Below are 26,879 nucleotides of genomic sequence, written 5' to 3' on the forward strand. Positions count from 1 at the left end.
GTCAAAGTCACTGCCACTGTCCCTCCTGTGGGGCTGGCTTCACGTCAGGGACCTGTTTTCTAGGCAGAAAGACGGATGTGTCCTCAAGTTTATTGTTTCAAATGGATGCGGCGGTGGTGGGAAGGGAAGAAGTGTTTCAGGACAAGCTCATTTGGGGGCTTCAGCATCGTCATGACACTCTCTGGCTCACGCTGCAAGACACTTCCCCTCTGATATGCTATCCTAGGGAGAGCCATGGTCTCTGTCCACAGAGGTTCCTCCCCTCCCCACTTTGTTCCCCTCATCATACAAGTTTAGAGTATGAAGACTTTTTCTTTTCTTCAAAAAGTATTTTAAAAGAATATAAGTGGAGGATATTTTAGATAGGAAAAACTGCTGACCTAGGGTCAGTCAAATTTAGCTCTTAATCCTTGAAAAGCTAGATAAGTTAGCACTGAGTTTGAACCCCATGAGATGTAAGTCACCTTGGGGATGGGTGAAGAGGGGCAGGGGACACGAGGCTGTATCTATGTGTGTGTGAGTGTGTGTGTGTGTGAACCAAAGATTCATGGGAATAAGCAACTTAAGAATTCAGAAGTTTCTGTGAAAGTGAAGGAGGTAGATCTAATAACTGATGATCTGGCAATGTCACTGCTTTTAGAGAAATAACTTCAGTTTTACATTGATTTTTTTGATAGATGGAATTATTATGCAAAAATATACATTGTTACTTTCCTAACTACCGAGCAAAAAGACCAAGCAATACTCACATCAACTGCTTATTTTAATGTCAAATGTTTATTTCTATGCCATAGTTGCCTCAGCACAATTTGTAAAAGAAACGAATCCAAAAAAATGAATTTTTTTTTTGTCAGGACATTTTCTCTGCAGTTTTAGGAAAGAAAATAAACACCTTGGTACCAGAATTAGCATTTCTTTCATGTCATTCTAATAAGTTGCATCTAAATATTTTCCTTGGGGTTTTTTGTTTGTTTGTTTTATTGTTTTTTTTTGGATGGAAGAATATCCACAGGAAAAACACATTTGAATTCATCAAAATAAATTTGGGATAGTCTTTGTCAGAGAATATATCTAGATCATCTTTGTTTTGGTACACTATGTAACTAATTGCCATATTCTTATTATTTAATATAACAGGCATACTTTATTACACAAAACAAAAGGTACTGAAAATGAACAATGTTAGAAACAAACTGAAATTTGGTGTATCTTAACTCTTCAGGTGATTAGATATTAGCTGAAGTGCCGGTATACAAATTTCATATCAATACAAATGCAACTCTCTTCTGAACGCACTTAGTAGCTTAGTTAATTTTGATTTAGCAGATAGGGCATCTGATACAACTGAAACAACCTGATAACAATTTTGTTTTCAATAAAAAGGAATGCTCTGGTGTCTTAACTGGCTCCCAAATTCAAGGGAGCCAGAAGATGGCATTTGCTCTTTAAATATATTTCTCTTGTCTGATTGTAGACACAAATCCACCAAGATTCTTACAGCGGAAGTAGGCACCACACCTTAGCTCACGAGGCCCCCAGAGAAGCCGGTTAAAGGAAATCGGTGATGCGTGGTGGTGGGCCCAGCACCTAGAAGACAGCGTGGTGGTTGTGCACGTGAATCCCTTCAGCAGACTCAGGGAAAGGATGAGAGTTATTTACGTTCATGCACATTTTATTGAGTAGTAATATAAAATGCTTTTTCTTTTTTCATTGTTACAAGTGCATGCTTTGATTGCCAACATTTCAGAAGTCAAATTACAAAGGCAAGGCTTTAGGCTGTAGTGAATTACTTGGGCACTTATACAATTGTTAAAAAATATGAATGGACTTTTGTTGTTGTTTTCAGAATGAACCAGTTGTAACCCGTAACTGATATACAAAGGGAAAAAAGTGAAAAAAGTACATATTTTGTGGCACATGACAGAACAGAACAAAATAACTAAACTGTTATGACGTTAACAGTTACCATGCATTTAGAGTTTCACATGTAACTACAAACTTATTTAAATTTCACAAGGTTTGCTAAACATGCTAACCATCTATATGTGCACTGACAAGCTTATGTTAAAAACTTTTAAGAATACTCTCCCCTTTAGATTTTTTCAAAGCTTTTTTTGATTACAAAATTTCAAAGGCATTAAGCATTTTAGAGAATATAAAGTACGCCAGTATACATACATTTCCAGTATATGTCAGACCACTAAGCGCATTACAGTCCCATACAGGCCGATACAGCCATTTTTTTTTTTCTTAAAAAACATGCATAGGCAGATTTTTTTTTTTTTACAGAATATAGATGCTTTATCACTGTACTTAATATGGTGTCTTGTTTACTATACTTAAAAATGCACCACTCATAAATATTTAATTCAGCAAGCCACAACCAAGACTTGATTGATCAACAAAACCCCTAAATATAAAGAGCAAAAAAAAAAAAAAAAAAAAAGATAGATGTAATTATTCCAGTTTTTTAAAACTTAAAGAAAAGAAAAGAAGTTCATTGCCAAAGTAGTAAGTGTTATGTGGAAAGAAAGGCATTCGAGCACACTAAAGAAACCTGAGGTAAGCATAATCTGTACAAAATTAAACTGTCCTTTTTGGCATTTTAACAAATTTGCAACATTCTTTTTTTTTTTTTTCTTTTTCTGTTTTTTTTTTTTTAAGACTGCCTAATTCATTTTATAGCCATTGTCTGACAAGAGTAGCAAAACATTATCAATAAATAGTCCTTATTTAGTTTGTACATCATTTTGTTAAAAATGTTTGATGTCATCCATTTTTAGTGCTGCAACTGTAAACGTACAATAGAGTAAGAAATTAGACAAAGTTTTCATGTCCAGTAACATAATAAAAGACCCTTCATTAACCTATCTAGAAGTCCCCAACGCAGTAGGAAAACATGTTCATTCCCCTAACATTGCAGTATATACTAGCATTAGCTTTCTTTTTAAATTTTTCTTCTATAAGCATTTTTAAAAGGCATACCCCAAAGAGGTGTTTAATCACCACCCCCACCAAAATATAGTTTATTATCTCTCTCCCTCTTTTTAAATGATAGTGTAAACTGAATCCAACACCTGGCCCCAGAGCAAACAAGCTACCATCAGAGGCGAGAACATCCAACTGCTGATATGTAGCAATCCCCATCATGCCCTGCGGCTCAAAAAAAAAAAAAAGTGAACAGGAAGTGGTCACTGGATATTGCTGCTGTTACTGCCATTGCTGTCCGTGCCGTTAGTCTCTGAGGCGAGCGCCTTGTTGATGGAGTTAAGGTTGGCGTCAGAGGGCATGGCATCTCTGCGAGGCGGCATCCTCTCGTTAATTCGGTCTAAGCCCTTGGCCTCCTCGAAGCTAGTGATCTTATGCTGTGGTGAAAATCCTTTGATAGCTAAACAGAAAATCATTTAAAAAAAGAAAAATCCGGTTAGCCAGGGGAAAACAAAGGGCACAGCGGCTGCAGCAGGTGATGTTAGAGATTTCGCAGTGAGAGAGGGGATCCTTTAGTGGAGAACAAAGTGACGGGACCTGAACACAACACGACAGACTCCTTACCATACCCGCAGATAACCGAGAGGTCTGGTAACAGCCAATGTCTCTTGCCAACCAAAATGTCCTCTTCAAGTTAGTCAGATGCAAACGTTTCTCTTGTCTTCTCGGAAGTTTGGCTCAACGAAATCCCAAGCGGGTATTAAAAGGGAAAGGCTGCTACCAGGGACAGGTCTCTAGACCCAGCATCGACTGGCCGCATTGTTGGCATAATTACTACATCAAACGCCCTAACCTAGACAGACTGGAAATGGCCCTACTTTTACTATTCCATTGCAGTAGTAATGGCAAATTCAGTAGAATCATTGAGGCAGCTAGACCTAAAAATCTAGTAAAGAGCTTAGAGCAGAAGCTAAAAGGAACTATAAAAGGAACAAACTTGGGGTATTTCCATGGCATCTCAGGATCCCAGAAAGACTTTCTTGGCAAACAACTCAATAGTGGCATGAAAAAAAAAATGAAATGATAAACTCTTGCTTCTCCACTCAGCTTTGGAAGCATGGGGAGTGGGTGACAAGGTAAAAGAAACTCAGAAAAATCAAGACCAGATTCCTAAGAAGAAACACTTTGACTTTCAGCAAGGAACAGGTCAAACTGGTTTTCATCTGGTCCATTACTGCCTAAATCAAAGAAAAACTCTTGCTTAATAGACCAATGGAGATGCAAGTGATGGTTCAAGAATAGCAAAGGGAAAATGCTTTTTGCAACTTTCAGCAAAAACGAATGGGAATGGTTTGGGCCTTATTCAATGAAAACGTGGATTTCTCAAAGGAGGGGCATTGATATTTGATTTTTTTTTTTTTTTTTTTGGTAACCTTAGTGTGCTCCAGAGATAGATAAGGCATTTGAGCGAGAAACGTTAACAATTTCTTCAGTACGTGCACCAACAAGTGAGCTGAAAACAAAGTACATGAATAGGGAGCCAATGACATCACTTCGCTTTACTTCCTGTGAAAGTGCAAGCCAGACACTGAAGGGCCAGTCACCAATGCTGAACTGGGCTGCATCTCCATGGCTGATGCAGGACAATGGCATTGTCCCCTTAGCCTTCCTACCCTATTTGAGGAAAAAAAAGGAAAGCAGTTTCAAGCTGAAACTTTACCAGCCACTCCCACACAAATATGCAGTGCCTTTCATTAGTATGGATGAGATTCTTAAATGATATACACAGTTGCTTTCAAACTCATTAAACGATGAGAAAGTTTGTTCCCCCCCCTGCATTTTAAAGATTAGCATCATGGTGATTAGTCAACTATGAGAGGAAGAAGATGGGGAAATGGGGAAAGACCAAGGCCCAAAGCAAAGCTTCTTAATTCTTCTTTAATTCAATCATAAATTGCAAAATAATAGAGCTGTCTAATGAGCACCCACTCTGAAAACTAACTCAAGTATTTTGAGGGACCAAAGTAGTACTCTGTTGTTTTCCTAGACTACTGTGAACCTCATTTCATCATAATTAATATACATAAGTTTGTCATCATTACTGATGAAGCAATTTTACGAATTTAAATGGCAAAAAGTGGAATCTCTCTCTCTCTCTTTTTTTTTTAAGTTGTTTAAGGTTTTTAAAAGCCAATAGGTGGGGGGAGCGGAGAGATTCTAAATCTAGCTAGAACAATGGCTATGTCCGGAATGGGGCTCCATGTCTAATCGTTTCTGTCTCTCCTGGTCTGGAAGAATGTGCTCTGCTGTAGTTGCTGGTCAGACAATGGGTATTAGCAATTTACATTGGTAGGATACTTAACACAACACAGAGTCACAGAAACCACAGAAAACAGCCAAACTATCAACAAGAATGCACACTGCAGATTAGAGTTTGCCAAGAGGAATAGAGAATTCCCACATAAATAGCAGTTTATTCACTGCTATTTAGGAAGCAGTTGTATTTTCTCTTACAGTGCCATCATTCCCGCTACCGGACCCAAATCACGTACCAATCAGTCTAAAGCAGCACTTTTTTATAGCATATCGAAGGACCATATCATACAATTTTGGGAACGATAAAACATTATCTTGCAAGAACAAAATACAACTGAAGAATTTTGTTTTAAAGGGGAACTTCGAATTATGCTTTTTAAAATTTCCAGATGGTAACGTACAGTGCATATCATATTAAAAACTACTTTGATTGGCAGTTCTCTCGTAACTATACGTTTAAAGAGCACTCGATTCAAAAGCAATTGCTAGAGGGTCCCCTGCGTGATCCCAGAGCAGCGCTAGGACACGGTTGTGTGCCCTCCTCGCTTCTTCTGAAGCACCTAGCACAGTGCCTGGTGCAACGCAGACACTCAGTAAGACATTAACCAATTGAGTGATGATTCAATACTCACTATGCTTGTTACTGGCCACTTCCACAGCCACGAGAGACTGTCAAACGCTTTAGAATATTTTGCTGGTGCTAACTGTCCTACAAATACCAGGAGGTTAAAATTTCATAAGACTAGCAGAACTGTTTATCTCGTACACAGCTGTCTCTCGGAATATTTTTTAGAGGCATAAATGAATGTTGAACTACAACGCAGCACTACTCAAATGAGCTTTTTCTTTTTGCTAGAAATTTCTTAAGACTAGACTTCATAGAGCTATTTTTATTCTCGTTTCAGCGCTGACTGAAAGTGATTTGAGGGAGGGACATGGTTCAGCTCCAAGAATATTGTTTTATCCATTATTTGTCAAAACGGCTGCCATAACCCCCACCCGACATGGTTCAAGATAAATAATCCTTTTGTTTTCTGTGATTATCCTAGGATCATTGTATACAAAGTCAAACATAGCTTTAAGGGAAAAAAAAATAAACAAACAAACAAACCAGAAAAGGACATTTTCCCCTTTAAAGCAAGAACATTTTTGGTTAATACTGAGCCACAACTGTTAGCCCAACACCCACACACTCTGTACAAGCTACAGCAAAAAAAAAAAAAAAAAAGAAAAAAAGAAAAAAAAGAAAAAAAGAAAATGAATACACCCAGCAGAGCCCTTGTCTGTTGCAGGTACAACAGAAAGGGGACTGGCCAATTTACCTTCATCAGCCTCAATAGCCTCAACAGTAGCTGAAGAGAAGAAAGGGGGTGCAAAATGAATGAGAAAAATGAGCAGAGGATTTTTAACTCTAAGAACAAATCAGTGACGATCAAGGGAGCTAAGAGGATTAATGTTCCTGTAAGTGCTGGATTCTGACACAGACAACAAAACAGAAATGCTAAAAAGAAAGGGAAAAAACAAAACGAAAGTGGTAAGTTTATTTCATGAGCTGGATACACCTATCTGAGTGAACCGCTTTGGATTTTGCTCACTAAATGAACGACAAAACGATCAACCTTTGGAAAACACTCAGGGAAGGTTTCTTTCGCTTAGACTGAATCTACAGGGCACTCGGTCAACCTAAAATGTGCATTTGGCTCATACAAAGTATGATAAATCCACTACTATGATTAGCGATTTATAGTTTTAAAATGCCCCCCTAAAACAGCAGAAGTTGAAGCATTACCATAATGTCAGTGGCATAATTTATGCTGTTTAATATTAAATAGCATGATTTCCTAGTGGGATGGAAAAGCAGGGAGGATATACATTTAGAGGAAGAATAAAATCAATGTGTCTGCTTTGATAACATGTGGGACTTTTAAAGACAAACACTGGGCATGTTTAGAGTGGTGACAGAGAAAGGCAAAAGGAACAGGAAAAAATGGGTATAGTTTGGACTTCTTTTGCCAGGCAACCCATTTTAAAATGAGTTTTCCTCATTGGAATATCATTTTGGGAAACAAAATTCTTGCAATGTTACCATCAAGAGGTAACATGCCAGTAGCATCAATAATTCTATTAGTGTTTTAAAGAAAAGATGGTCTAAATACTGAAACCTAAGCATATTTTAGAGGCAAACTTTAAACGCCCATTGCTTTATCAGCTATTTTTACAATAAGGTTAAGGTCTACATTCTCACTATACAGGTATATGAATCCTACTTTGCTATTAAAGCTAGGGGATACTTCCCTAATTAAGTGCGAAAATGCAAAACTCCTCTGTAACTCCAAAATGTTTAATATTAAAATCCTACCCCTTGACTTTAATTTGCAGATTTCTTATAATTGAAGGTCTTAAAACTAGAGTAACTGCTAAATGTGCAGTATAATTCACTTATAGTGCATTTCAAATTCCTTATGATAGAAATGCAGAATGGTTACCACCATGGAGAAAAGCTAAATAGCAAAACTTTAAGTAGTTTCCCCTTTTGGACAAATTAAAGGGCATCAGACAATGAATTTTGAAATTGTACTGATGTACATGGTTTAAAATATACAATGGCTTTTCCAATTCTCAGGACTACTGAGGTTCCAAACCTTATGTCTGCTATCTATGTATGTGCTTGTGTGTGTATGTAAGTTCAACACAGAATAACAAACCAATGGATTTAAAATAAAACAACAGAAAAGGAAACTGAATAACCCAGGTAAAAATCCAGAAACAAAACAAAGAACTGTAAGTTTAAAAGTAAAGCAAACATCTGGAACCGCACCAGCACCAACATATTAAAAATATGTACTTTCATCATTAAATGTATTCTTCTAAAGCAATTGTGGCCCATAGTTTCTGATAATATACTTGCTGTACCTTAAAACTGTGCTTCTCAGAAACTATGCAGATTTCAGTCAATTAGATGGTTGTGCATTTTGTGCATATAAATTATCTCTTTGTGCTAATGTTCTTAGACAGCATGTTTACTTTGGTGGGAAATTTTGGGGGTTTTTTTTTGGTTATTAAATAATCATTAGCTATAAATTAAAGGGCCAATTTACTTCAGTTCTGTGGTATTCTCCTACCTTCATTTAGAAATTTTTTCTTTTTGTGGAAACTAAGGGGCATTGATTTTGGAATAAATTCACACGAAAATAAAGGAAATTACAGTGATGCTGCCGGAATGTGATCACTTAGCAGAACCGTATTGATGAAGTTGGACATCACTCTCTGTGTGAAAGAGGTGAATCTAAACAACATAACCATGAGAATACCAGAATCTGGGACAAGGATAGAAAAGAAAACACAAAAAAAAGCTTCAGGGAAAGATACAGGAACATAAGCAAGAGGCTGAGATTGTTTTGAAAATGTTATAGCATATTTCTGTTTTCAATTTTTTCAATTAAAGTCGAATAGAAAAGCACAATTTCCATAAAGTATGCTAAAATTGGACTCTAATGAATGATATTACTTAAAATAGGTAAAAAAAAACATAAGTAACAAAAGTAAAATAGCTATATTGACTGTGCTGTCTAATATGGTAGCCACTAGCCACATGTAGCTATTTAAATCAAACTAATGAAAATTAGATGAAATAAAAAATTCAGTTTTCTCGGCTGTATGAGCTGTATTTCAAGTGCTCAATAGCCCCATATATTGCCAGTGGCTTCTGTACAGATACAGAAATCTCCATCATCACATGAAGTTCTAGTGGACAGCACTCAACCAAAAAACTAGAGATTTCATCTGTTTTCAAAAATAAAATATGGTTCTACTCAGTCTCCTTTGTTTTAGATGAATAAATCTGAGAAAAGACCCATATGGCTTCAATTTCAATTCCAGTGGATAACGAAATCAGCCCTTTTATATTCTTCCATTCTCCAGTAAATCCTAGGCTTAGGCATGTATATTTATGTGTGTATGTGTTTATTTCATCAAGCAAACAGATAACCAATACATTTAAGAAAAATGTAATTAAAAAGTCGTTTCTAGCAACTGCTTGGCTCCAAGTGGCCAACTCTACTATGCATGTGCGTGACCTGAACGAGCTGTCTCACAGCCGGGCCTGAAATCCTGGTTCATACGCAAATGAGGAGATGGGGGCGGCGGGGTACAGACCACCATTCCAGGCAATGAGGGCGCGACTGAGTGGGGGCGTGACTGGTCAAACCGCTGGGAGGTTTCAGCCCTGCTTCCAGCGGAGAAGAACTGAAGACCAACACCAAACTCAAATGGATGAATAAATCAGGGCCCTAACGACACGGCCGACTGCGATGCCCGGGACCCAGTGGTGCCAAGGGGCTGCTTACCGCTTTGCAGTGTTTGCTTCCCTCCAGAGAGCACTCCGCTGGGGAGCATGCCCGTGGGCGTCAGGCCTTTCAGCGTCAGCACGCTCTCACTCTCTTCTCTGGAAAGGCACGGGGGGGAGGGGGTGGGGACACATTACCTTTTATTTTCTTTCAGGAAAAAGAAAAAACTTGAAGCGAAAAAAGAAATGTATGTAAGAACGAACTCACATTTACCTCTCTTGATCGCTTTCTCTCTCTCTCTTTTTTGTACTTAAAACATACTGTATTTTCATACATTGATGTAGAAGTCATGCTATGTAAATGACACGACTGCTAGGATAGAGTTTGGAATTACACCGTGGTGGAGGTTCCGTCCCTTCTGAGTACTCAAGATACAGAACACAATTCTGATTTTGCACGCCGGCATCACAGTACAGTGTTTGTGGGCAGCCTCCGTGACACCGTAAGTATGTTAAAAAACAAACAAACAAAGCCAGGGAGACTGCTGATGTCAGTTTTCCAGCCAAGGCTCAGCAAAAAGAAGTAGAGCTGATCTGACTGGGGAGAGAAGACCAGAGACTACCTGAGAGATGAAAAAAATCCGATCTATGGATCGAGAAACTAGGAACCACATCCGGGGATCATTAAGGAATTCCGACATTACATGACACACACCAGAAATAATGGCAACTAGTCAATAAAACAACTGGTGAAGTTTCCAGCTTTTCTTTTCAGCCTCTTTCCCCACTGATTTGCTTAATATAAAATTACTTGACTAGTCATTATGATAATTGTTTTATCATCCGTTTTATATACTTCATTCATTATTTTGATTACATTTAGTAATCACAGCAAAGCATTAATCAAATGATTAAATAACCATAAAATAGGAATCACCTCATATATTTCCATATAACAGACCCTGTTATCTGACATAACCAGAAAAAAAAATAGTTACAGTACACACACACACACACATATAATGTCTGTAATATGTACAACTATCTATGTCACATTTTTATGAAGATGGCTAATATGACCCAAACAAAATTCCCAAACTACCCCCAAAGCTACTACTTCACAATCTTTCTTCAACTTCATCTTTTTTAAAAACTTGTTTTAACTTCATGTTCATCTTAGTTGAAAGAATGACCCTTTTGCTCCTTTTATCCTTTCTTATTCCACATCTATCAGTCAGTAAATCTTGAGGGTTCTACCCTTCAAATATTTCCAGTATCTTACCACTTGTCACAATACCAGTCCCTCACCGCTTTTAAAAACAGCCTTTTTTTGTGATATAACTAAGTTACCATAACAATCTGCCCACTTAAAGTGTATAATTCAATCAATGGTTTTTCTTCTGTTTACATAGTTGTGAAACCATCACCACAATGAATTTCAGCACATTTTCATTAATCCAGAAAGAAATCTTGTGTCCATTAGAGGTCACTCTGCATTTCTTTCAGTCCTATACAACCACTCATCTGCTTTCTGTAGATTTGCTTCTTCTGGACACTTCTTACAAATGGCAGCTTGTGGTCTTCTGTGACTGACTTCTTTCCCTAACCACCAGCATCTTACCTGGATCACTCCAGCAGCCTCTTAACTGGTCTCTCTGCTCCAGCCTGGTCACGCTCGTGCCCCCTCCTCCCATTATCTATTCTCAGTATACTAGCCAGGTTGAGCCTTTTAGTACCTACACAGATCCTGTCACTCCTCTATGCAAAACTCTCCAATGGTTTCTCCTCTTATTAAAGGTGAAAGGCATAAATCTTTAAAAGATTTGCCCAGAGCCCTAAAGAACTAGCTCCCAACCCACAGTCTCCCATCCTCACCCATCTCTCGGACTTCATGTCTTACCAGCGACCACTTCCCTTGGTGTTCCTCAAACACACCCTGCACACCTCGCCTTGGGGTGCTGCACTGTTCTGTCACACTCTTCCCCCAGGTATCTGCGTGACTCCGTCCCTCCCAGCCTCCAACTCTCTGCTCAAGCATTGCCTCCTAAGTGAGGACTTCCTTGAAAATGCTAAATCAAATGCTAATTAAAATATATGCACCTTCTTACTCTTTATCTCTCCTTGCCTATTTTATTTTTTAATTAATTAATTAAGTAAGTAAGTAAGTAATTTCTTTTGAGCTCCTCTGCCTGCTACATCCACCCTAGCTAGAGAAGCTTCAAGTGAACAGGGGTTTCTGACTGCTTTGTTTCTGCTCCATCCACAACACCTAGATCAGAACAGGACTCTGTACATAGTCGATCGACATTCAAAAAACATTTGCTAAGGGAAGGAGTCAAAGGAAAATAGAATGAGGCATGGTAGTGTTAATCCACATTTTAGATTTCTGAGTCTTTTCCTGCTATTTAGAGCCAACCCGTAAGCTCAGGCTAATGGTTAGTCCCCAGTATGCTGAGAAAGAAAACTCTTCTCCTCTTGGCCCCTCCGATTCCACACCTGACAGAGGAATTGCCTTCTCTGCTAGCTCCTTCCCCAGGATGTTCACTTTGAAGCACAAGTCCTGAGTGCATTCACTTGACTGGTGGATCCCAGCAACATGCAGCTCCTTATGGGCCAGGGCTCCTGAAAGACAGGTTTCTGGTTCCCTTACAATATTGCAAATTATCAAAATGTCAGGACTGTGTTGGACAGCTCTACCTGACAAATGTGTACCACCATCCGGATTCATCCATTACATGTTAAAACATCTAGCTTCACAAACTCCTTGTATTCGTCTCTTCCCTTGCATCTCTCCTCCCACAGTCTGCTTCAACATCTTTTGCTTGGATTACTTCAATGGCTTCTTAAATGCTCTGACACCTGTAAGTCATCTTGCTATGCGATCTTCACACGGTCATTACATATTCATCTCAACATGGGTTACAGCATGCCTCTCATCCTGTGAAAACCATCCATGACTCCTTGTTGCCAAGATATAAAAAATTACACGCTTAACCATGGTCTTCAAATCCATCGAGAATCTGGACTTAAATACACTTTTCAGCCTCATTTTTTACTAGATTCCACACTCATCTTCATGTCTTACTATCCAGCTCTTCTAAATACTTAGGATTCACTGACTACACAGTTTACTTTGAAGTCAGATTCTCATCAGTACTGCTCACTAACTGAGTGAGTTTGGACACGTTGCTTAGCCTCTTTCAGTTGGTTTCCTCATTGAGGTCAACTCCACTTTGCCAGCTTGCTATGTGGATTCCTCTCAAATGGGTGCGCCACGGGGCATAGGGCATCTGGCCCTTAACGAGCACCCCAGAAAACACTGCTCTTAGGTCCCTGGGATCTTGAGGATTTCTCAGCTGCCAGGAATGCCTTCACCACAGTCCTCCACCTAGTGGAATCCAGCCTAGCCTCCACAGCACTTCCCCAACGGCAACCTCTTCACAAACATTCCTTTCAGGAAACAAAAGGGCTCCTTCCTGGCCTCTTCCACAGCAGGGCGCCTCTCCATGTATTTAGCATACATCCCATTGCCTTATTTAATTTACTGTCTACACATCTGGCATTTCAATTTGGTGTCCACTTTGCCTAACGTAGTGTATAGTATACATTTAACGCTCAATCATGACTTACTTTTCTCTAGATATGACCACCCTGTGTTCAACACATTTACGACAGACGCTTTTATTATAGGAAGCAATACTATGCCCCGTGTTTTTATTTTTCTATCAATATGTGAAATCTTAAGTAACTGATCATCAGTGGGTTCAAATGAACCATTTCTCAGCTGGGAATAACTGCATCTTACAAACCAGCAGGCAGGGGACTAGCAGAGCTTTCCAATCTTAAGACCTATCTATGATTCTGCAGCACTGCGCCTGCCACCTTCATGTATTCTGCAGACATGTAGGTACAAAGACTTTTTAAAAATTTTTTTCTTCCACTGCTTTATTACATTTATTTTGAATGAATGAATGAGCCCTGCAAGTTCAGTGAGGAATATAAAGCACTGGAGCCGCGGTGGCCGCATTCACTAGGCTGTGGGGAGCGACTATGCTCGTCCTTAGCTCTCACAGGACTTTTCAAGATTTGGCTGCTACCGCGGAGCTATTCCTGCCTTTGATCTGGTGTCTCTGGGAAAGGATGATCGTGCTTTTCATCCTTCTCCTGGCTCCTGCTTTTGGTGTCAAATCACTTAATTACTCTTGAGTGACTCTACCAAGAGTAGGGTAGAAATAGCAAGAAGGAGAAATCAAAAGAGCCAGGGTAGTGACTCCTGGAAAAAGAGTTGGAAAAAAAAAATCTGGCAGATATTATGTTATGAAATTATACAATGTGGAGATGGATTTACTCCCAAGATATTCCTATTTACCCTTGTTAATGTGTAATTGTGAACTGACTGTATATTCCTAACATACAATAATACCGTATTTGAAAGCAATATTTCCAAGAGAAATATAGTTACTTTGTATTATCCAGGAATAGATAACTGAATTTAAGTAAAGAAAAGTGTAGTTAATACTCTTCGAGAAAATACTTGTCTTCTAAATCCATGCTTAATAACATGATTCATGATCTATTTAAAAAATAACTACCATATGGGAATTGAAACACTAAATAACTTTTTTCCTTCAATGATTTATTACAATAATTTAGATTCACATGAACATGCTTTACGGTTGATGCTCATTTCCTAGAAATCTAGTGGAATGCACCTGATAAATTCATCTTTTACTGCAGAGCAAGAGTGAAAAATAAAAAGGATTATAATAGCTTTTCTATTTTATAACATGTTCAATCTATTGTGAAATGAAGGTTTTAAAGTCCTGCAGCAAACAGAGGGATAAAATGTGAAGCAGTCCATTTAGAGGCTTTCTCTATGGAAATAATTTAGTAGTCTCAATTTGACTAAAATAGTGAGGAACTGACAATTCCATTAAAAAATAATTATGAAAAGCAAATAGTTTCTTGTAAAATGTTTAAATTACCAGATTAAAGTATTAAGCTGTTATGGCATGACAAATAAGCAAATTCAACACAGAACAAAGGAACGTGATCCCACCTGAGAACCGAGAACACTCTGGCCATCTTGCCAATGGCTCTGATCTTGTTCCTTATCACCTCCTTCCGGGCTGCGGCTGTGGCTCCTGTATTTTAAAAACAGAGTTAAGAAGTCAGATGACTTTTTCTTTAACTCTAACTATTTTACCAATTTACATACTTAACAGACTGTACTCAGAAAAACCAGGTTGGTTTGTTTGGTTTTCCCTCTCTAAGGATTTACCTGTAAATCAAGTTTAAAAGCCTATGCTTCTGACCATGAATACTTGCCTGTGATTCTTCAGAGGTCCCCTAAATGCCAGAGAGCCACTTCTGAGCATTCCAGGGGGAGGGGTAAACAGCTCACTGAAAAATCACTGAGCAGGTGGGGCAGGTTCCTACCCTTCTCTTCTAATTGAGTTCCCTTCTCTTCTGCTTATACAAAGAGAATGTGCATTGGCAGAAAAAGTGAGTCACTAGAATCTTCTACCCACTTCCGGGCTCCACGTTGGGAAGACTACTTTAGGAAACTTCTTTTTCAAAAGTTCTCCCTTGAAGTGATCAAGCTAGGGGCTATCTTAACCCCCTACGTTCCCTGGACTATCCTTTACATTAATTAACGGCCATAAAACATCTGTTCTGTGCTTGGTAGTCTTTCCTCTCGCAGTCGGTTCACAAGACCTAGAGGAAAAAGTGGAAAACCTACTAAGCTGGACTTGGTGACAGATCGTGGCACGTGGTTTATATTTTAGCACCTATGTAAAAATGTCACTCACAGGCCTGTCTCAGTTTTGTCACTGACTGCATTTTCCAAATTAAAAAAAAAAAATCTACATATTATTATAATAAATAGTTTCCTTTTTTATATTTTAAAAATAATACTGTATGATCTTTAGTGAACCTATTTTATTTTTTCTTAAATTCTCAAGTTAATGTTTAGAGAAGTGCAAAAAACAAAACAAACAAAAAAAACCTCTCTTTTTAAGGTGTTTATAATCCAAGGTAAAAAGGATAAGATGTCTTTTTCACACATCATATGGGACTTTGTAGGAAGTGTTAACACCAGCAGATCATTTTTCTAATTCTTCTGCCACTAACAGAAATACAACAAAATATTCCTTTCAGAGAATAGCAGATAATGAAATGTTCCTCACCTAAATGAACAGTTTAAGTCATAGAATGTGTTCAGAGAATGGTCTATAGATGATAACTGGTGTAAGTTTTGGTCTTTTAATCCATGGTAAGAACAAGATTTCTGACCTTATTTGGAAGGAAAGATTTCTGTTGTCTCCCCTGACTTTTAAGAATTCAGTTTGGAATCTTTTTCATTGTTTGCTAAGGGCCAAACAATTAATCACAGCTCTAACATGTCTATAAGAAAGAAAACCCACACCAACACTCATACAATTTTGAAATGGCCAGAAAAAGGTCTCTGCTTTTCTCTCCACCCAAGAAAGTGAAAACACAACAGGCCACGTTTTCCTCCTGGGTGGGTTAATTTGTCAGAGGTGATGCCAACCCACACCCACCTCACGCACCCAGGGATATTCCTCAGAAAGCTGTACTAGGCAGCTGGTTTCCTCTCACTTCCTCTCTGACCTGAAAGCCTTCAAACAGCCCATATTGTTGTCTATTTCTTTTTCTCTAGTGGCAATCACACCATGGCAGGTATCCCCCCACACATCTGATTAACAGAACTTAGTATTGCCAGCTCTCCTGCCTGCAAATGAGTGGAGTAAGTTTAAATCCATCTGGGAGAAAGCCACCGTCCAATCCAGCATTTCTGATAATGAAGTGGAACCATGGATCCTCATTCATGATTGGTCCCTTGAATTATACTCTGCTGGCCAAAACATTGGAGAAGAAAATGGGACGTGTGTAGGTGCTGCCTCAAACTTTATTCCGAGTTTCTAACAATATTTATTATCCATGATTTGTAATGAAGATTCTTTATATAATAAATCCTGTCCTAGAGACCATGTGAATGTCTGAAGTGTCTATGCCTTAATTTTAGATGATTTATGATCAAGAGACGACTAAAGGACACTTGATAAGGGAAAAAAGTGGGATGGCAATTAGTCTTCTTACAGTAGTTTTTCTATTTTTTTAGTTCTTCAGTTAAATCCTGCTTCAGTCTAACTATTCAGCCTGCTATTATCACTCTATGTTTAATTTTCCCAAGTCTAACCCAGTCCACTGAGAGGTCATGATGTGCTAAGGGGAAAGATTCTGACCCTCTCCAAGAACAGTATGGCCAGATCATAAGGTCAATCCAACAGACACAAAGACTCGAAAGTAGGGGAGTGCTCCAAAAATGGGGACTATATTTAGAAGCACAACCAGGAAAGCAGCAAGAAGAAGTAGTTAAATGTCTAGAAATGAAATGGGATATATTTAAGAGAAATGAGAAGGGGAAAAATGTAAAATCAAGGAAGTGAAAAATATATAAGAAGGATAATCTCTCAGGAAATTTTCATTAAAGGACTTGTAAAAAGCATAACCAGAGCAATGAAAAGCCAGAAACTAGGCAGGAAAAAAAGGGGAATAAATTATGTAGAGCTGTCCTTTTCAGCTCAGTATAAGCTGGTACTCAGAAAAATGCTCAAATAGATGCAGAATTTTAAATGTAAAATGAACATTCTGACAGTTGGAGCCAGTTTAGCATTCCTCACTTTTCAGATCTAATGACTCCACTGGAGAGTAGAGAGCAGAATACCCTAGTTCATGTGTCCACAGTCGTGCTCCCAACAAATGGGGATTCACATCGTATTGCAGCACTTTTCTTAATGAAGTAATGCTGTCCCTTATCTATCTGTCTGTCTGTCTATCTATCTATCTGTGTATGTATTTATTTATATTGCTATATAGTTGATTTACAATGTGTCAGTTTCTGGTGAAGTATGAAATAATGCCATTAAGTAGCAACATGGCTGGACTAGAGATTATCATACTTAGTGAAGTCGGTCAGACAGAGAAGGACAGATATCTTTTTAAATTTCTCAGTAACCCAGGTAAGTAAGAGGCTTTTAGTACTTCTTTTATAAAAGTAGAATATATTTACTCAAAAAGGCAATTGAATTAATTAAAGAAGAGACATTAAAAACAAATGCCTCCAACTTTTATCCTGGGGATTACCTTCAGTATTTTCCAAATAATCCGAATCAATATGAATACCACACATTTACAATCCACAAAATGTAAAATATCCAAATAAAATATCTGAACTAATATGTAATTGAACTTACAGGAACTGAACAATAGCAGGATAGAATTAAGTTCAAATGTAAAGATCCTTGCATATTTAGTATTGCTATTCCTGGTTTTGGTATTTTCCAGAGATCATTAAAAGTCTTTTTCAAATACTTATGTTCCATTGCAAATCCTCACAGCCCATAATTCAATACAAAGATCAACGAAAAAAGGCACTTTTTTTCAGAATTTTACTAGCTGTGACATGCAAATACAATGTCACGTTTAACATTCTTGGTACTTGCTCTATTTAAGTTGTGGAAATGTACCACAGTAGCTCAACTTAAAATTCAATATATTGAATAATTAAGGCACACACACACACACACACACACACACATACACAAACCTGTTACATGAAAACTGTGGTAGCTATTTCTCAGAGAAGATTATAATCACTTATTTTAACTTGAAAATCCAAAACCAAAGGGCAACATTTCACAAGTTTAAAAAAATGAGTAATTTTAAGTAAATTTTCATTTTCTGTTTCCATTCAAATAATTATCACTTCTTTTTTTGGGTCTCTCACTCGCTTCCCTTTTTTATTTCTAATCTTCTTTTATGCCTGGGGTATTATTGACACTATTTCCAGATCTAGGCGCCCGGGCACACTCAATCTTCCTCAAAGGTGAATGTACACACCAAGGGACTCTTGAAAGATTTACTTTGACCATGTGTCCTTCCTGACCTTAAGGCAGTGCCTTGCTGACTTCTCCTGAAGTCTGAAAGGTATCTACACCAAGCGGTCTGCTGAGTGAGTGTGGTATCCCCACAGGGTGGATTTCAGCCTCTGGAGGGAACCGGATAACGGCAGCACCATCACAGCAATGAGGGGCCGAGTGCCAGGGTGAAGAGAGATTCTGACACGTGGGACACCTGCCATGTACAGACCTGGGCTCCCGATGGCTCACAGTTCCTACCCATTCATTAAGTGCCTCCTGGATTCCCTCAGTTTTAACTGAATTAGGGGTATGTGGAAAGCACTATATAGAATACAATTTTCTACCCAAATCATTTATCCATTAAATGTTCTTGTAAATCCAATCCTATCCTATCCTATCGCCTGCCACGTGCCAACTGCTAGCAATGGAAATATGAATAAAGCGTGGTCTTCACTTTAGGAGATCAAGTGAATGATGACAGTGGACAGTGACAAGTATTAGAGAGGAGGGAGCAGACGTGTGCAGGAACTGGCTGCTGTCAGCTAGTGAGATACACTCAGCACATCCCTTCCTAATACCGTCTTTAGTAGCTGTAGTAATTTGAAATCAGTGGTGGGGAAGGGAATTTATACCAAGAAAATCTGCAAATGCTACACACCAGGGCCATTTTCCCCCTGGAGTGATGGGTTGTTAAACATTTACCAGCATACCCCTGGAAACAGGTGTTAATTGTCTGGAGAAAAATGTTCATTGACATGGTGACAGTTGAAGGATCCTGAAGGATAAATAAGAGTTAAAGAGTAGGAAGAATTTTCCGAAGAAGTAAGAGAATTTTCAAATCTGTAGAGGATGCAACAATCTATGTTATGCTCAGATGATGGGTGAGAAGTCTGGTGTGAATGGAGTTTGGGTGCACTGGGGTGAGGGTAGGGTGGGAAGAGAAGCAGGACATGCCTGGGGCTAAACTGTAAAAGCTTTAGCAGAGTTGTAGGAGCAAACAAGAAGTTTAGGCATTGCACACTCATAACAGAGGTACCAAGAACTTACTTTGCACTTACTCCCCCAACCTCTGCAAAAGAAAAAATAAAGAAAGAAAGAGAGGAAAGACAGACAGAAACAGAAAGAAAGAAAGAAAGAAAGAAAGAAAGAAAGAAAGACCGAACCGAAGGAAGGAAGGAAGGAAGGAAGGAAGGAAGGAAGAAAGGAAGGAAGGAAGGAAGGAAGAAAGAGAGAGAGAAAGAAAGAAAAAGAAAGACAGAGATGGATCGATGGCTGGGTAGAGAGATAGATACGTAACAAATGCAAATACAATCACATATTAATTGTAGAAAGTAAGTGATGGGTACATGAGTACTGACTGTACAATGCTCTCAACATTCCTTTAGGTTTGAAACGTTTCATAATAAAGTGTCAAAAAACGAAACTATATTTGGGAGAAGCTAGGCTTTGAGGGAAAAGGGAGACAGCAGCTTTAAGAAGAGAGGCCTTTCCTCCCTCCCTGTCCTGGTGTTGTACAGAGGACGCAGGAGCTTGCCAAAGAGGGCAAAGAAGAAAAGTTCTTGGCGTGATTACATCCACCCCTCCCCTTCTCCAAACAACTCCAGGGGAAATTGGACCAGTAAGATTTTGTTTGATAAGCCCAATTCAATAGACCCTCATTGCTTTCAGTACCTTTTTGCTACTGTAAGAACTGAAGATGATGAGCTACATAAAAATTTTACACTTGAATATTTTATGATATAGGAATCTTTTTATATTATTAGAACATAAAAAAAGCTGCTTTCAAAAATTGAGTTCCTTACTCTTTTTTTAGGTGTATATAGTTTTAATGTTTAAAATTTTAATTTTTCTATTGACATATAGTTGATTTACAATGTTGTGTTAGTTTCAGGTGTACAGCAAAACAATTGTTTTATATATATATTTATATATAATTTTATTTTTCAGATTCATTTCCATTAGAGGTTATTATGAGGTACCGAATACAGTTCCCTGTGCTATACAAGAAGATCTGTTTATCTATTTTATACATAATAGTGTATATCTGTTAATCCCCAACTCTTAATTTATCCCTCCCCTTCCCTTTCCCCTTTGGTGACCATGGGTTTGTTTTCTATGTCTGTGAGTTGTGTGCTCTAATGGAAAATGCAGCAGAAAATTTCCACTTCATTATTATGCTGGCCTCAAATATTCTGCTATTATTTAAGACTTCTTTCTTTAAAGGACTTTTAACTAATACAAGTGTAACCACAGCATACGTCTTTAAATCCAGTATATTAAAAGAAGTGCATACACATTAACATTTCAAATTTTTTCAAAAGAAAGATCTATTTTAAGAGCTATATTTTGCTGGTAGGCTTCAAATCTCTTTAACCTTTTAGTTCAAATTCTAAGAAATAATATAGAAACTCACCCCTTTTTATATTTGTTAAAATATAACGAAGTTCATCTCTATAAGAAACCTATTCCACTTGAAAGTAAAATGTGATTATGACTCATGATTATTTAGCAGAGTTTAGACATGTCTCCAGATTTTATTTTTCAATGAATAGAGCAATTACTAAATTTGAATAAAGGCAATTGATGAAACAAAGCATTAAGGTGTTGAGATAAGAAATATTTTTTGTTGTCTTACATTAAAGACAAAAATTAGCTTGGCCTCTGCCCCATATCAGCACTTTTGAAATATGATACACTGCAAAGACAGAGTATGTCTTCAGATGCCTCTAAAAACCTTGCATGATTGGTCATTACAGCTTTTTTACAAGTGATGATGAAATTATAAGTACACAGACAGTCCTGTTTGGGAGAACGTATATCCCAAATTGGCCCCTACAAGGCTACAAGGCCAAACCATGTGCAGTAATCCCTAAACCTTATTTTCTTGTCTTTCCTTTCTCTGATCCACTTTAACAGTAACAAATCTTGAGCATCTATATCTCAACAAAGTGATGCTATTCAGAAATTACCTAAACAGCTACCCTGTTTTGTCCTTGGCTGTGAGTGTGACAAGTGCTTCATTACACTCTTCTACACAGCCAGGAACTTGAGTCCTGGGAGTTAGGGACAGCACAATAAAGCACTGAGGAACTGTTCATTCTGATGGGCTGGCTTCCAAACTGTAGCCTTTATACTTTTTACTCACGTATCTGCAAAATATCCTCAAAAGAATACTATTCTCACCTCCAAGTTTAAATAAAGAATATAATATTATAAACATTGTCAATTTTTAAATGAAATGACTATACTACTTTCTTTAAACAAATGGCACATAAATATCATAGCAATTTCATCCCACCATCATTCATTTAAAGTAAGAATCCATTAAGAAGCTATTCATTGACATTTAGATATCTTACATTAGACCTTTTATCTTTGAAATTGCATTTCCATTTCAATTTCCCTGCCTTTACTTTAGTGAATTATATATTTGTACTTTAAAGTATTTTATCACCACATTATATTTTGCTGTCAAATTTAAATTTAAAGTAAAGTATTTTTAAAATTTCCTGAGGCAGTATGCTCTAAGAGTTAAAAATTCCTTTGTAATCAAAATCACAATTATTAGTAGTGCATAACTGAGCTAGATAGCACAAACGTATGATAAATGTTTGTGAATATTTAAAAAACAGAGAAATAGAATTTGATTGGAATGTACCTCTTAATGATAAGGATGGGAGGGCAATTACATGCCTTGATGAAGGAGAATTCCTAGGCAGTGAGTTTTTCCAGCCTCTGTTTGTTTAGTACTCCAGGCAAGGTTCACAGCGATTATGTCTGGGGAGACCTATGCCTTTCTGTTAAAATGGGAGAAAAGCAATGGAGAGAGGAGGTGGGAGAGGAGAGGCTGCAGTGAAGCCTGCAGGGTGGAGCCCAGGTGAGTCCCCAGGCTGATTATTTTCAGGAATGAGGACATATGGAAGCTGAGGATGTGAAAATGGATTTCCTTGCTCCTCTTGAAACCTTGGGTAACCCACTTGTTCAAATATTCTGGCATGAAGATAGCTGCTCTATCAAGAATTAGATTATTCAGTCTCTAGAGTTGACAATTGCTGGGAAAAAGATCTCCTCGACTAGCCATAACTTGAGAATCCTGCATTACTGATCCATTTGGGTCAGTGCTGGTTAAATCTAGCTCAAAGAGATTGGAGGTGCTGCCCCTCACGAAACAGCTGTATGTATGCTTCCGTAGGTTACTCTATTAGGCAGAGAAAAACACCTTCAGGATAACAAATTTTTAAAAAAGCTCTGTAAAAATTCATCTTTTTGAGGATTACAACCCAAAATAGTTGAAATACCTTTCTAATTTTGATCCTAACAATCCCATATTACATATTCATAGGCGATAAAAATGGGACATAAACGCTACTCATTCCGAATCACTCCAAACCACGTATCCCGAATTTCTTCCATATGTTTTAGCTCAACTAAAATCTCAGCATGGAATAGAAACTACAGTGGTGTGATATTTGGCACAGGGCTATTCTGTCTTATATGTCATTTTGAAAGGAACAGAAAATCCTTGAAAATGTATTTTTTAAATAAAAAGACTCTCCTGTGTAATGGACTTTAAAAAGAGCCAGTATAGCCTAGACTATTTCTTCCCACTTCTCTTGTCACAAAACATAACCGGATTCTTTGGACAGAAAGTCTTAAAAACGCGCAGACTACTCCCAAATGTCAAATAACAGTCATTAATTGGTTATCTTAATACACAGATAAAAGTTCCTTTGGTTTACAAGGACTAATTTGATTCCATGGACTCCTGTTCTCTGAGATATTGTGTTCCATCTGCTCAGTAATTCCTCAGTAGAGTCACAGAAATTGGCTGTAAGTGTAAATTAAAACTTGGGTAAAAATAAAAGACTTTAAAGTAGATTAGGAAGCTTGGTTGAGTTTTCAAGAAACTACCACATATTCAGCCTATGCCTTACAAAGGACTTCTCAGTTTATTTATATTTACCGAAGTATAAACCAATAGTGTGTGAAATCCCACTTGAATTAAACTCTTTGTCATGACACAAATGCATCACTTTTGTAAACTGACAAGTGAAAATAAAAGCAAAATGAGACAAAATTACAAATGTCAAGCTAATAATGTGGATTTATTGTCTATAGGAGAAACAATCATGATGCTTGGATGTTTAATCTACCAAGTATTATTCTGAATATAGGTAAGGATGCAACAGTTAAAAAGTTATTCATTAAGGGCCTAATTGTGCATATATGCTAAATGCTGGAAGAAAGCACTTAGACAAGATTTAATTCTGGCCCCTTATGGATTTATACATTTATCAGATACTAGAGTGATATTCAAATGTTATCTCGGAAATTAAAGAGAATGAAGGAAAAAAAAGGCACAAATATAGTAAAATACTATGTTTGACTGTCCCATGTGTTATACCCTAGACAGAAAGCTAACTGAGTACCATCTGACAGCACACAAGAAAGCAGGCTGAAGGTAGTGTAACCCCGCCATCTGACAGCAGAGGATGGCCGAGGCACTGGCATCCACGGAGCTGACCTGAAACAAAGCCACTCAAAATCTTCTGATGCTATTCAGGAACTAGGCAGGGTTCTTTGTCAGTACAGAGGGGATGCGGCGAGGGCTTTACCCAAAAAGGAGGAAAATGAGAATCAGGTTCTGGCCACCGACCAGTGCACAGGCCTACACAGATGACCTGAAGAGGCAGAACGGCTCCTAGGTTGTGAGGCTTTAACATCACCGAAATATATTATCAGAGGAAAGGGATATATTAACTAAAACCTGCACTCGTCACCCACAGAGACATAAGACAGAAGAGAAGCCAAGGGAAACTTCTGAAACGTCTAGAGAAGGACCATGCAGGGGCCCGTGACAGCCCTTAAGCGTTCTGGCCCAACAGCAAAGCTTCAGATCATAGACACCTGCCTGACTCATTCACTTCTTTTAAGACAAATGAACTGGCATGTCAGAGGCCGAATAGCACAGTGGCAAAGAACCCGGGCTCTGGAATAAAAGACCAAGGTTTGAGTCCCAGCTCCTCCATTTACAGACTGTGCTTGTTGGGCAAATGACTAAGCTTCTCTAAGTCTCACCTCCCTCATCTAAAAAATGAGGAAGGTTCCAAGTGCTTCATTTGCATGATTTCAAATGGTAAGTTGTTGACCTAAGGTCATCAGCTGGGAACCCAAGCCATGATGCATGAGAGTGGTAGGCTGATGATCTGCTGCCCAGGTGAGTGGAATAATTACCTAAGTCATGCGCTCATTCATTCTCAACAGTCAACAGACACGAGTGCCGGGACTGCGCCACCTGCGAGAGCACCTGGCCCAGGATACTCAGAAATGTCCGCTGTTTATATTAAGAAGGAAATGCTTGTGCAGAAGTGAATATTCCAGTTCTTCCAATAGTTACATTTCTCACTGTAAATTAAAAGGTTGATTGTGTGATCTTCATTAATATCAAGCTGCCTAAGTTGGGATCTCAGTCGAGTTTTGTGCCAATGAGGCTGAAGGTTGGACCCCAGATGATGGCAGGGGAGAAACTGGGATAATGCTGGTTTTGCCTTGAGAAAAAAAAACTAGACCACTCCACAAAGATGAGCTGGCCAAACAGAATCAAGATTTCTATTTCTTTTGAGTTCTGAGAAAAACTAGAAGAAAGTTTTGTAACTTCTTGTGAGCTAAGAGTAAAGATGAAGGAATGAAATGGATTTTTAGAAGAGCGAAAATAGATTCCTGTCATAGCAAAATATTTTTAAACGTTAGATTTTCTGAGCATTTATTAAACTTTTTCGTATAGCCTTTAAACCTGCCATCTGAGATCAAACAACTATAAAGAGAATGTTTTACAAACTCTGGACTCCCAACAACTCTGCGGTGGTTCCTTCAATTATTAATTATTCTCATATAAGTATGATTTTCAGGTTAAGGAGCTGGACCTATAAAATGCTTAAGTACAAAAAAAAATCTTTTGTGCCAAAAACACAAGAGAAATATATTTTATGTTCTTCTCTTATTAATTTTCGGCAAGCTGACATTACCCACTATAGCTCTCTTTATGAAGAATGCCTCTTTGATGTGCCAATTACCTCAACCTTGTTTGTAAGAAGTGAAGTTTTTCTAAAATACATAGACACACATATACACAAAATCTGCCTTTGTTGAGGAAAGAGAGCTCTCTACTTCAATATCTTTCAAATAAAGAATGCATCAAGGTTTACAGAGCCCATGCTTATTTCCTTTCATTATGCAACATGGACTTCCTTCTCAAATACATTTTATAAATACATTTAATTGAAGTGTATGCTTAGATATGGAATAGCTAATGTTTAATATAAGTTGGCCAATGTCACCGTAAGCTGAAGGAAGGCTCAAATGCTACAAAAATCAATGGTTTTTAAACCTGCGAATGTTGTATATGTGTATAGCACATGTGACTACGGAAATACAGTATGAAACTCCAGAGTATTATTATAATATTCTAGCCAATGGTGGACATGAGCCAACCAATTAGCTGTAACAAGGATACAGCTGTTCTTTTTAACACTTAGTTTGTTCTGCAAAGTCTGGGTTTCCATGCAATGTGAAAATTATGCCACCTAATAAGGAAACTCGTTCGTGCAAAATAATGTAGTACAGTAAGAAGAGACACTGGTACTGTTAATGTCTGTGTCACTGTATCATTTTAGTTAGCAACTTAAAAAGACTTACTGTAATCACATGGAAGTCAGACTCCATGATACTGATTACAGTAGGGTGGCTAACTAGGCACCTTGTTTGATAGCCAAGGCCCCAGAATATTGGTCCCATAAATATGATGGGAATTTATACTCCAGTACCTAGTAAATGCCTGCGCATTTTTAAAACATGCTTCAGTTTTAATGATATACTGGATATAACTATTTGTTTCCTTTTTGTGGCATAACCATGATGAAAAAAAGCAGTTACCCATACTATAAGGGGTGCAGAGTACAAAGGACACATTTATAGTAGTAAAAATGATTCAGCTTATAAGTTACACACTGAAGTATTAAGTAATTGAGAAAACTCAACAATAAACTGGAAGGCTGTGCAAACTCAGTTATTTTCAAAAAATAAGAGAAAAAACTGATAAACTGATATGCACCTTTGCATATAATTTTCTGAAAAATTTTATGGATTTCTCACATGGCCATCCTTCTTAAAGCAGTAAAATACATAACGCATTTTTCTTTTCCTTGTCAGAGTAGAACAGGACAGGAAAGATGTCCTTTATGTTTTCTCCTTCAGTTATTTTATATTTAATGAATATTTAAAATATTTAAATGCTTCATCCTCATGCACACTCCCCTCCTCCAACCCTCTAAGTCCTCTGTGAGACCAGCATGTTGAAAACTGTCTTGTCGTATTAGACCGTCAGCTCCGTGAAGGCAGAGACC

The 26,879-nt window shown here is 37.9% G+C and overlaps 1 protein-coding gene across 3 annotated transcripts in view; it reads right to left on the minus strand.

Annotated features, from left to right (window-relative positions):
- Positions 1-758: 758 nt before the first annotated feature.
- PPP3CA (protein phosphatase 3 catalytic subunit alpha) overlaps positions 759-26,879 on the minus strand; it is a 288,031-nt gene continuing 261,910 nt past the window's right edge. For 2 of the 3 annotated variants that reach the window (XM_032460701.1, XM_032460683.1), the window contains 4 exons: positions 14,589-14,673; positions 9,591-9,688; positions 6,567-6,596; positions 759-3,388 (listed from right to left, as the gene is read on the minus strand). In XM_032460701.1, coding sequence (XP_032316592.1) covers positions 3,192-3,388; positions 6,567-6,596; positions 9,591-9,688; positions 14,589-14,673 — 410 coding nt within the window. In that variant the 3' untranslated portion in view covers positions 759-3,191. The remainder of the gene's footprint in view (positions 3,389-6,566; positions 6,597-9,590; positions 9,689-14,588; positions 14,674-26,879) is intronic. The other variant, XM_032460693.1, reaches the window with a different exon arrangement.

The sequence above is a fragment of the Camelus ferus genome, chromosome 2, assembly GCF_009834535.1.
Source record: "Camelus ferus isolate YT-003-E chromosome 2, BCGSAC_Cfer_1.0, whole genome shotgun sequence".
Lineage (NCBI taxonomy): Eukaryota > Metazoa > Chordata > Mammalia > Artiodactyla > Camelidae > Camelus > Camelus ferus.